The sequence below is a fragment of the Onychomys torridus genome, chromosome 19 (genome assembly GCF_903995425.1).
Source record: "Onychomys torridus chromosome 19, mOncTor1.1, whole genome shotgun sequence".
NCBI classification, from domain to species: domain Eukaryota; kingdom Metazoa; phylum Chordata; class Mammalia; order Rodentia; family Cricetidae; genus Onychomys; species Onychomys torridus.
Genome location: NC_050461.1, coordinates 9534926 through 9547436, shown reverse-complemented (window position 1 = coordinate 9547436; position 12511 = coordinate 9534926). Strand labels below are relative to the sequence as shown.

General features: G+C 47.6%; 1 protein-coding gene across 1 annotated transcript in view; it reads right to left on the bottom strand.

Moving 5' to 3' along the window:
• LOC118570606 overlaps positions 1-12511 on the bottom strand; it is a 173289-nt gene that overhangs the window by 114599 nt on the left and 46179 nt on the right. The window contains 3 exon segments of the mRNA XM_036169266.1: positions 7982-8185; positions 8689-8821; positions 9187-9302. Of these exon segments, the coding sequence (XP_036025159.1) occupies positions 7982-8185; positions 8689-8821; positions 9187-9302 (453 nt within the window).

Here is a 12511-nt window from a genome sequence, read left to right as displayed (position 1 = left end):
CTAGAGATGGGGAGCAGAGACAGAATTGCCTGGGAGCTTTCTGACCAGCTGGCCTGAGCAAGCTGCACAGCTGCAGAAACCAGAGGAACTGCCTTGAGGCAAGATGGAAGATGAGGATTCCCAAAAATTGTTCTCTGACACATCCACAAAGTCAAGTAATGGCCAGGGAGTGGTGGAGCACACTAATCCCAGCACTCGGGAGGCAGAGGCAGGCGGATCTCTGTGAGTCTGAGGCCAGCCTGGGCTACAGAGTGAGTTCCGGGAAAGGTGCAAAGCTACACAGAGAAACTCTGTCTCGGAAAAAAATAAAAGTCAAGTAATGTTTAGTTCTTTACGTTCCTCCATGTTCCCCTGGAAATCTTTGAATAAGACTTTATTTGGAAACAGGGTCTCTACAGAAATAAAGTAAGAGATCATCCTACTGGGTTAGAGTGGGCTCTTATCCAGTAAGTGGTGTCCTCACTAAAAGAAGGAATTTGGAGCTGGACACTGAGGGGAGAGGCCCCAAAGCTTAGCACGATTCATCTGTGAGTGAAGGAATGTCAAAGTCGCACACACCTGTGAACCCAGCTACGCCAGAGGCGGAGACAGGATCACAAGCCATGGACTGATCTGAACAATTTAATGAGACCTAGTCCTGAAATAAAATATTAAAAGCTGGAGAGGAGAGCTGGAGATGTAGTTCAGTGGGAGAGAATAAGCCTCAGTTGTGTGAGGCCCTAGGTGCTGCTAGGACCTCACTCAAGAAAATGAGGAGGGTAGGGGTGAAGGGGAAAAAGAGGAGGAGTAAGAGGAGGGGAGATGGGGAACGGGAAGGGGAGGGGAAGATAGGGAAGAGAAAGGGGAAGAAAGGAGGAAGGGATGGGGAGAAGGAGAGCCAAAGAATGGCAAGAATTGCCCCAAACTCCCGGAAGCTGGAAGAGGCGTGGAGGGCTATCTTCCAGAGTCATGGAGAAAGTGTGGTCCTGCCAACACTTTGGCTTTGGACATGTGGCATCCAGAACTGTGGCCATCCGATTCTGCCCTGAGCCACTCACTCACTTTGGTGTTCTTTGTTGTGGCAGCCCCAGGAAATCATCACAATTAAGAACTATTCAACTGTATCACTGTTAACAGAGGGTTCCTGAGAATCTTTGAGTTGTACTCTGAGGCGTTTGGTACCAGCTGCAGCAAGGTGACTAACCCAGACGCTGCCTGGATCGTGGCTCCTTTACCATCCTGCTTCCTTCCCTCACCGTTGTTTTCACGGTCATATGAAAGACCCTCTTTCTAAAGGCTTCCGTTGTGGTCTAGAAAGTTGGTCCTGCTGTATTGTTCTTGGGGGAGTGGCAGGAAAAGGAGGCAGTAATTAGTGTCTGAGTAAGAAATAATACGACCTTTGGAGTGATTCATGTATGTTTAAAGTCTGGCTGTTAACTGATAGGTAACTATTTGAGGAAGAAAACCAGCGGCTGCCATCGGTTTCACTCCCAAAGTGGTTCCTGCTCCTACTTACTGATGTGAGCTTGGGGTCTTTTTACAACGTAGATGGACCTGAGTTCAAGGCCAGCCTGGCCTACAGAGCTAGTTCTAGGACAGAGAAACCCTGTCTCAAACAACAGCAAATCCACGTCTCCTCTTCCTTTTGTTACTTGAGCGTCCAGTAAGCATCCTCAACTTCCCAAGTCCTACGGAGATGCGGCCTTCCCAATCAAATCTCAGCTGATACCAGCAGCTCCAAACTTCCAGTGCTCAGGTCAAGACAGCTTTGGAATCTCTCTGGACTTCTGGAAGTCATTCTGGCTGCATCTTTAACATACACTCACAGGCTGTTTAATGCCTGCTTTGTTCTGATGTGCTGTTAGGTCATTCCATTGTTGCATGACCACCGAAGAATGTGTCTGTACAACTCTAGGTTATATAGCCTACTACATATATGGTACAGCTTCTTGGTTGTAGGCTGTAAATCTAGATAGCACGTTCCTATACTCAATGTGGTAGATAGTCATAATAGAATCATAAACATTTGGATATTGGAACATCTAAACAGGTTTGTCAGCACCATACCACAAATACTGCCATCACAATGGTTACATGTCCCCACGCAACAGACACTTCTCAGCTTATGAGAGAAATAGTCTTATGAGGCCACTGAGTGTGAGCCACCATTGGCTGAGATATGGTCACATGGTACACGAGTTTATGTTCAGAATCTACCATTTCTTTTTTTTTTCATTCAAGGATTATTTTATTTTGCATGCATGTATGTGTACTCTGTGTGTCTGGCACTAGTGGAGACCGGAAGAGGGAGCAGCTCCCCCTGGAACGGGATTTACAGATGGTATAAGCTATCATGTGGGTGCTGGGGACCACACCCAGGGCCTCTGCAAGAACAAGAGCTCCTAACCACTGAGCCATCTCCTTGGCCCAGGATTTGTCATTGTTTACTGCTGTTTTCTCAGACACATTGTCTTGGAGTTGATTAATGAAGCAGTCTCCTATCGTGGCTCTCTGCAAAGCCCTGGAGTGCCCTCCAGCTGCTCCCAAAACAACGGAATGAACGGTAACATGGAAGTCATATGTTTATGTTTAAATTTCTGTTTAAACACTTCCATTTCAACTCTACAAGGGCTGCCCTTCTGGCTCAGAGTTCAAGCCAGAATGCTCGCCAGGGCTCACAAAGCCGTGAAGAATCTTCCTTCACCTCTCAAGACTCATTGTCTGCTGCTTTCCCCTTGTCCACCCTGGTCACACTGAACTCCTTGACGTCCCTGTAATGGGCTGGACACAGCCCCGCTCGGGGCCTCTACATTGACCTTCTCTCTGCTGGGCTCTCTACGGGTCAGTCAGATTGCTTCCCGAGTTCCTTCAGGTCTTCCCTCCCATGCCTCCTTTGTAAGGCTCTCCCCTTCACCTCCTCACCCACTGCCCACTCCACGTTCACCGGGAGTGCCCACCGCCCACTCCAGCACTCTCGGTTCTCCATTGCACCATCACAATCTTCAGTGGTCCACAAAGGCCACGTTACCCCGTTGTCAGCAGCTCTAAAGCACGGTGGCTGGAAGAGAACTTCTCACTCAGAGAGAGCCATTGCAGGGCCAGAGGCTCCCGAGGCTGTTGCGCTGTATCAGCAACCAAGGATGGCAATGTTTGTGACCATCCTTGTGACCATCACCTTCTACTGGCTGAAGCAGAAGACAGCAGAGGGTGTGGACCAGCTCCTGAGTGTTCTGGTCTGACACTGACATGTGACATTTCTGCTCACAGCTCCAAAGCAGTCACAGTCCCACTCAACTGCAAGAGCTAGGAAGTCTAGGGAAACTCTGGTGCTATATCACCCTATATTTGGTACACATTCTACGCTTATTTAATGTCTCTTGCTGAGTGGTAAGGTCCCTTGTGGCGGGGATTTGTGCTAGTTTGTATGCTGCTATCCTGTGCCTAGACTAGAGCCCAGTATAGTTATTAGTCAGCATACTTGTGGGAGGAAGAAAGGGAGGGAGGGAAGGAAAGAGGGAGGGAGGGAGGAAGGATGGATTGGCTCACAGCCTATAGGAATAGATAAGCCAACAGTTGGACACAGTGTGCTAGATCCTAAGACAAGCTGACAAGCCATTAGATGAAGTCCTTGCTCTACACAGAGATATAAAGAAGGGTCTCCCAGAGAGATTTTTGGAATGGACTCGAATCAGAATACACATTTGCCAAGGGGAGAGTGGTGGTGGTGGTGGTGGTGGGGTGACAGAGGAGCCCAGAGGCTTTGTCTAATCAGCGGAGGGTCAGGCCCCACCCACCTCATGGAGATTCTAAAGGCAGCAGAGGAAAGTGAGGTCTGAGTTCAGCAGGGGCCAGAATGTGCTCAGCCTTGTAAATGTCTCCAAGAAGCCTGGTCTTCCCTTGTGGGGAATAGGAAACTCATCAAGGACTTCCAGCAAAGTAGCAATCATGTTGACATTTGGGCAAAGACCCTGAGAAGCTTATAAAGCAACGAGGGAGACATTCTCCTCTTTAAAATCCTCCATCTCCCACTACCTTAGCAACTGGTCTCACATCCAAGGAAAGCCAAGCCCCTAGTGGGCTGGCTCACTTGGTCTAGAGGCCTCACCCCCACCACTTCCTCTCAAAAGCCTTCTGCTGCCAACACACCCTGAACTCACCACGGGCCTTCAGGCTCCCATGACTGAGGAGCCAGCCACCGGCAAGGCCCAACACTAGGAGAAGCCTGCTGTCCCTCAGCAGGGCTTCTTCTACCCTGCTGTGTTAAGTAGGCACATAAAATGACAAGGTGGCTGAGAGGTTGCAGATGACTTCTTTCACTAGCACTATTGTTGAGTAAACAGTCATTAACATTAGCCCAAGATGTTCCTTGTGGGATGGAAATAGGGATGTGCTGGAAGAAGCTGCCACCTTAGGAGCTTCACCCATGCCTAGTAAACTAGCTTATCTTGCTCCAGCAGCTTAGTTCCTGGGCTTGATGAGATGACACAGCAGATGGCACCTGGGCCCCTTCTCCCCACCCCAGGGCTGGATATCCTAATGCAAATATTTGGTTCTATTAAAGACCCCACAGAAGGTACCATCTGGTGTGTCTCACACCAAAATCAACAGCAGCTGGGAGTGTTTTTAGTATGATGTCTATCATTTATGAGAGAACAGAAATGACGTACTGCAAAGCCCCAAGATGCTGGTCCTACAGTTAGTAGGGAAGGATGGTATTTGTCCCCTGTGGTAGTCTGAATATTGTTGGCCCCCATAAGCTCATACAGAGCAGCATCAGTAGGAGGTGTGGCTTTGTTGGAGTGGGTGTGGCCTTGTTAGAGGAAGTGTGTCACTGTGGGGGCGGGCTTTGAAGGCTCATATATGCTCAAGCCACACCCAGTGTCTCAGTTCACTTCCCGTTGCCTGTAGGTCAAAATGTAGACCTCTCAGCTCCTTCTCCAGCACCATGTCTGCCTGCATGCTGCCATGTCCTGCCATGATGATAATGGACCAAGCCTCTGAAAATGAAAGCCACCCCAATGAAATGATTTCCTTTATAAGAGCCCCCGTGGTCATGCTGTCTCTTCACAGCAATAGAACACTGACTAAGACTGTTCCCCTCTCCCCTTTACTTCTCTTCCTCACTCTAACTCAGAACAAACAAAGCAGGAGAAGACTTTTTTTTTTTTCCAAGACAGGGTTTCTCTGTAGCTTTGCACCTTTCCTGGAACTCACTTGGTAACCCAGGCTGGCCTTGAACTCACAGAGATCCGCCTGCCTCTGCCTCCTGAGTGCTGGGACTAAAGGCGTGCGCCCCCACCACCCGGCGGGAAGACCTTTTGTAAGGACAGTTTTTAAAACTCTATTAGCATAGTATCTTGTTGTGGGATATATGTACACTACGTGAAGGTGTATTGCTGTGATTGGTGTAATAAAAAGCTGAATGGCCAATAGCTAGGCTGGAGTTATAGGCAGGACTTCCTGAGAGAGGGAGGAAGAGGAGGAGGAATCGAGGCACACAAGAGACACAGAGAGGAAACAGGAGGAGTAAGACAGAAGAGAGGTAACACTAACTGATAGACCAAGATTAATATAAATGGGTTGATTTAAGTTACAAGAGCTAGTTAGGGACAAGCCTAAGCTTTCATAATTAATAAGTCTCCATATCATTATTTATGAGCTGGTGGCTCAAAGGAAAATTCAACTACAGTATCTGTCATCGTAGCTATGGTAGGATCAACATAGGAAAGAGAAAGGCACACTTGTGTCTGTTGGAAGCAAGTGTTGAGCCTCTTCCATGGGTGCATGAAGGAGTGGCCAATCGGGCCTGTGACTGAGCTCAGAGGAGGAAGGAAGCTCAGGAGTGAAGTGATGGAGCAGAAGTTGGAGTCTAGTGAAGGCGGAAGAGAATGCTGTCCTAGATACTGAGTGGGAGACTCTAAGTGACTGGGTGAGGAAAAGAAAACCCTCACCTCAAGCCAACACGCTTTCTGTAGATGATATGAGCCAGGTTCTAAAGATTTCAAATGAAAGTATGTGTCCTATCTCACCACTGATTTTTAATATTGATTATATGCAAGAATAATGTGTCTTGTACATGGGGTTACATGGGCCATTTTAAAATTAATTCCACACTTTTTTTTTCACATGCTTTAAATGGAGCATGTTTAAATGTAAGTAGCACGAATCTTAAAAGTTCTTATTAATAAAAACAAACTTGGAGCCATGTATTGGGGTGAACACTGGCAGATCAGAGAAACAGAACAAGCCACAGCTTCCTCAGCCTCGCCATTTCCTCAGCTGATCCTGTTTCCTCAGACTGGAAGCCTTTGTGTCCTCATCTAAACGGATCTCAGCTGAACTGCTGCTAAAAGCCTAAGAGCTTAACCAGCTCTAGTTCCTGGTCCTCATGCTTTATATACCTTTCTGCTTCCTGCCATCACTTCTTGGGATTAAAGGTATGTGAGTCACCATGCCTGGCTGTTTCCAGTGTGGCTTTGAACTCACAGAGATCCAGATGGATCTCTGCCTCCCAAGTGATAGGATTAAAGGCGTGTGCCACCATTTTCTGGCCTCTATGTCTGTCTAGTGGCTGTTCTGTCCTCTGACCCCAGATAAGTTTATTAGGATGTACAATATATTGGAGGACACAATATATCACCACAAACGTAGGAAATTTTAAATTATGCTCCTATGCCCAGAGAGACGTGTCTAGGCTCTGTACATGTAAGGCGGCAGTTAACAAAATTCCTTGTCTTATAGGTGCGGCAGGCTTATGTCAGGGGCCACAGTTCAGAATATGACTCGTCTAAAGCCAAGTAAGTTCTATTTTTGACATTTGTCCATCTACTTTCATTCTCCTTAATTTTTAATTCATAAAGATATTTATGTATTGTATGTGTGTGTGTGCTCATGCCATAGAGAGTATGTAAATGCACATATACCTATCATAAGTATGGAGGTTAGAGGTCAATTTACAGGAGGCAGTTTTCCTACCACCATTTAGCCCTGGGATTATACTCAGGTCATAATTCTTAAAAGCAAGCACCTTTACCCAATGAGCCATCTTGCTGGCCTTTAAATTCTTCTTTTTTGAGACAGTCCCACCATGCAACCCAGGACGGGCTCAAATTCATGATCCTCACCTCTGGAGTACTTGTACTACTGGTGTGTATGAAACACTATGCCTGGCTTAATCTAGTATCCTTTGGGAAAGAGGGGTCAGAAAGTCTCCGGTAGCCAGGTCTGGCCCCCAGCCATGTAGGGGAAGATGACCCTGAACTCCAGATATTTCTACCTGGACCTCAGCAGGGTGCTAGGATTATAGTCATGCATCACCACATTTGGCTTAATCTAGCATTGTTTTGAAAGGCTTGAAAACAAAAAGGTATGCGTCACATTGTCAGAGAGAGTCTTGTAAGGATTTTGTAAGGACATGTGAGACTCAGGCCAGGAGAGGGAAGGACTTCTCACATTCTACTCCCTTTGAAACCAACTACCCTGTGGATCAACTCTTTCCTTTCCGATTGGCTTCAGAGCCACTCTGCTCTCCTGGGCTCACGTGGTCACTGTCAGGGTGTGTTTATTAGCTTAGCTTTGAGATAGGGTCTCGGTGCACATACAGCTCAAGCGAATGTAAAACTTAAGTACCCCTGCTCAGCTCCCCACAGGCTGTGATCACAACAGAGTCACCACACTCAGGCCCCTGCTCAGCTCCCCATGCTGTGATTACAGCAGTCCCCACACTCAGGTACCCCTGCTCACCTCCCATGCTGTGATTACCCAGAGTCCCCACACTCAGGTACCCCTGCTCAGCATTTTTATATGCTCCTCATTGCCCTCTCTTATCTGCTGGTCCCCATCCCCCAGCTCCCACTTCCAAATGGTTATTCTCAATCAGGTTTATTTAGCTTAACATGACTCCCCACCTATTACTTCACTATATTAACTGATTGTAGTGCTAAGAAAGCGTGGTTTGGAAGACACACTAATCAGGGCATAGAACCTCAGACGAATAGCTCACCTTGTGCTCAGCAGGTGTCCCATGGACATAGTGGTGAGCTCCTAGGCCTTGCAAGGTGCCCAAGCCTCCTTTTGCCATATTTATCCAAGAATTATCTCTCACGGTGGGGACCAGGTTCCCTGAAACCAAGGTAAGGCCTGAAGTGTTAATTGTCAAAGTTCGCTCCACAGATCTGAAGTAGTTAAGAACTCCTAGACAGGTGCGCTGGAAGAGAGGGAGAATAGAATCAGGACATCGCCCTGTGCTTTGCCCTGCCCTACAGAGCAGAACCTGATGGGGAGTTCAGGGGGGCAGCTCTACTGTGGGAAAGGAAGGTACCATCCCTGGAAGGGACTGGTCTCTCTCTCTCTCTCTCTCTCTCTCTCTCTCTCTCTCTCTCTCTCTCTCACACACACACACACACACACACACACACACACACACACACACTATCAAAGAGTTGCCGGGCAGTGGTGGTGCACGCCTTTAATCCCAGCACTGGGGAGGCAGAGGCAGGTGGATCTCTGTGAGTTCGAGGCCAGCCTGGTCTACAGAATGAGTTCCAGGACAACCAGAGCTGTTTCACAGAGAAACTCTGTTTGGAAAAACAAAACAAAACAAAACAAAAATCAAATAATGAGTGCATTGCTATTAAAGGTAGGAACCCCCATATTCTAGACAATCAGACATCTCCAGGCATGAAGCCAGGCATGCCATCGTGCCCACACCTGTAGCTCCCGGATGTGCAGGTGGCGCAGACACAGGAAGGATAAATAGGCCCCTCTCAGCAGGACAGGATTCTGGTCAGGCTCCATCCCATCACTCAAGCCCAGAAGCTGGAGGGTCACGGCATAGTTGTATCTTTAGCACACAAAAGACATCGTATGAGCACATCTCACCTCAAGACAGTTCAGAAAATCTGCACATCCCGTGGAGTCTGTGACTGAACTGAAGGGGATTTTCAATAGCTACTCTGGAAGGAAAATAATTGCTCCATATGCATAAATATAAAAAGTCTTTTTACTAAGCAATTACCCTTTTGAAAGACACAGTCCTGGGGAGAAACATGAATTCAGATAATGGACCCAAGTTAATAGCTCTGCTTTCATTTTGACTTCAAATGTTTTTGAGATAACATGTAAACAACACACTCATCAGTCACTCAGTTTTCCCCACAGTTTTAAATCCATTTCCAGGAATCACCGATGTAAATCAGATGTAATTACCCTGTCTCTGGTTTCTGCTTGAGAGACCCATCAGAGCTTTGGCTGAGATGTATTTTTGCAATGTCGTTGTCGTTGCTGGGTTCCACCAAGAGACCATCATCCTTCACATTTTTGTGCTATCAAAAAATAGTATTAGTTCAATTTTGTAAACATTTATGTTACTAACAAAATCACAGGTCATCATAAAGTAAATGTCATGATCCAACACAGTAGATATGTCAGTAAAAGTGTCTTAAACCTAACCAGCATATGAAAATGTAGACTTCTATAGCAAATGAACAAGTAACTGTTTTTACCAGATAAATCTTTGTTTTATTGACTTCTTTTATATAAAAGCCATCCCATTTCTTGTCTTTTACATGGTTCACTTTACAAAAAAATACTTAATAAAACATTTTTCAAGAACACATATGCTTGGACCCATTGTATTCTCTCTCTCTCTCTCTCTCTCTCTCTCTCTCTCTCTCTCTCTCTCTCGTGTGTGTGTGTGTGTGTGTGTGTGTGTGTGTGTGTGTGTGTGTGTGTGAGAGAGAGAGAGAGAGAGAGAGAGAGAGAGAGAGAGATGGGGGCTGGGTCATATGTGTGTAGAGATCCGAGATCAACCTTGAATGTTACTCTTCAGGAGCGGTCCATCTTGTTTTTGGAGATCTCTCGCTGGCACTCAGGGCTCACTGATTAGGCTAGACTGACTGGCCAGCAAATCCCAGAAACCTGGCTGATCTACCTCCTGGTGCTGGGATGTCAAATCTGTACACCACGCCCAGTGTTTTAGATAGGTTTCTATTGCTGCAAAAAATTACCATGACCAAAAGCAACTTGGAAGGAAAGGGTTTATTTATCACACTTCCACATCAGTGTTCACCAACAAAGGAAGTCAGGACAGGAACTCTCACAGGGCAGGAACCTGGAGACAGGAGCTGATGTAGAGGCCATGAAGGGGTGCTGCTTACTGGCTTGCTTCCCATGGTTTGCTCAGCCTGCTTTCTGATAGTACCCAGGACCACTGGCCCAGGCATGGCACCACCCATCACGGGCTGGGCCCTCCCCCATTGATCACTAATTGAGAAAATGCCTTACAGCTGGATCTCAAGGAGACATTTCCTCAGCTGAGGCTCCTTCCTCTCTGATGACTCCAGCTTGTGTCAAGTTGACACAAAACCAGCCAGTACATCTGGCTTGGACCTTCAGCTTCCACGGCAAGCACTTTATCAGCTGAACTGTCTTTCTAGTTCCTAGTCTTGGTTTTTAATAAGAGAAGATTTTGGCTAGAGCTATTCATGGGTGGCCATGTAACCTGTACCATATAACAGAGAGGCATACTATTAAAAAGAACGGCAGAGAGAACAGGGAGATGGCTCAGTCAGCAAAGGCTTGCTGTGCCAACATGGAAATACATGCTCAGTCCTCAGTCCCTATGCAAAGCCATGAGATTACCCCCTCTCATTCCCCCCAACACACTGTGGCCATGAGATCACTCCCCGCTCATTCCCCCACGCACACACACAGTGGCCATGAGATTACCCCCCTCATCCTCCCCAACACACTGTGGCCATGAGATCACTCCCCCTCATTCCCCCCCACACACTGTGGCCATGAGATTATTCCCCCACACACACACACATGTACACTGTGGCCATGAGATCACTCCCCCTCCTTCTCCCCCCCCCCACAATGGCCATGAGATTATTCCCCCCTCACACACACACATGTATACTGTGGCCATGAGGGAAACAAGCCCCCATTGTGAGTCCTTCTACAATGTGCCTGGCCAGAACTTGGAAAGGCTGTGGAGGGTGTGATAAACAAGGAAAGACTGGGAAGCTATGGAAGGCAGATGAGCCCTGGCAGATCAACCAAACAGAAAGGGGGTACTGGGAAAAGGCTGCAGCAGAGGGACATTCCCTGGGAAAGTGGGTGAAATCTGCCTGCACTGGGCTTAGCTGACAGTGTGCACCAGGGTTGGTCCTTAGTTGACAGATGCACCCTAATAACTTAACATGGGGGTGGCAGGAGAACCCTTGGCAGCTCTTCTGTAAGCCTCGAACTGTAAAAAAATAATCATTTTATGAAAAAATGAAAACCCTGAAGAAAGCTTTACTGACAATCAGCTTTCCCTCTGAGGTTGCGCTACAGTGAGCTAAGACTGTGCGGCCCGCCCTTGAGAAAGATGCTTGCCGTGGCTCTTAGCTGCCACCTGCCAGCTTCTGAGTCTGGGTGCTGACCCGCACACAGACGCTAACCAGGCGCTTGACAGCCCAATGCTTGCAAAACTACACCCAAGCCTCAGGTCCATGCCCACATGCCAGGGCCCCACCCTCCCAAGGGCCTCTGTTTACCCAATCCTGACCTCACCTGACTGCTACTCAACATTCAGAACAGTAATGTGAGTCCATGTGGAACTTGATAAAGTGACAGAAATACTTGCAGAGGTCACAAATTATGACTCATGGGAAAATTCAGCACAAAAACAATGTTGGTTATTGACTCAGAATTTCTTTTCTTAAACAGCGCTGTCTTCCAGCCTGCTCGGAAAGATCTTTTCCAGGAGGTTTGTGTGGCTGGCTCTTCTTCATCCCTCAGGTCTTAGCTCAAACACACACCCTACCCTAGATGGAGCTGGGCCTAGTGTGTCCTCTCCACCATTGTTTTTTGCTCCATAGTTTTCCTCGTGGTGCTGACAGGTCAGAGACACACTTGCATGTCCGTGTGTATTCATTTTCTGTGTGCTGCCTCCTGGGAGCAAGGACTGAGTATGAACTGTTCCTGGAGATCAGCACAGTTCCAGGCTGGGGGGGGGGGGGGGAATCTTGCTGAAGGTAGAGAGGATGGGAGGGAGGAAGGAAGAGAGGGAGGGAGGGAGGGAGGAAAGGAGGGAACAGGCAGGCAGGCTAATCTGTAAAGTGATGTGTGTGTGTTATCTATCTCAAGTTCCAATCTGAACATTTATGAGTATTCTAAGCCTCTTTATGATCTATCAACCATAAATCAACTCGAAAACACAGTGGTCATGTTTGTCTGTCTTTGGCCAATTCCAAGAATAACATCCATAAGTTAGCAAATAAACAGAGGAAGTATTTCCCTCCCTCCCTCCCTCCCTCCCTCCCTGCCCTTCCCTCTCCCTCCCTCCCTGCCCTTCCCTCTCCCTCCCTCCCCCTCCCTCCCTCCCCTCATTTCTCTTAAGACAGTGTCTCACTCTGTACCCCAGGCTGCCCTGGAACTCTTGGCAAACCTCCTGCCTTAGTCTTCACAGTGCTGGGATTATAGGTGTGAGTCACAGCGCCTGGCTTCCTCCCTCCCCCTCTTTTTAACACTGGGGAGACTGCCT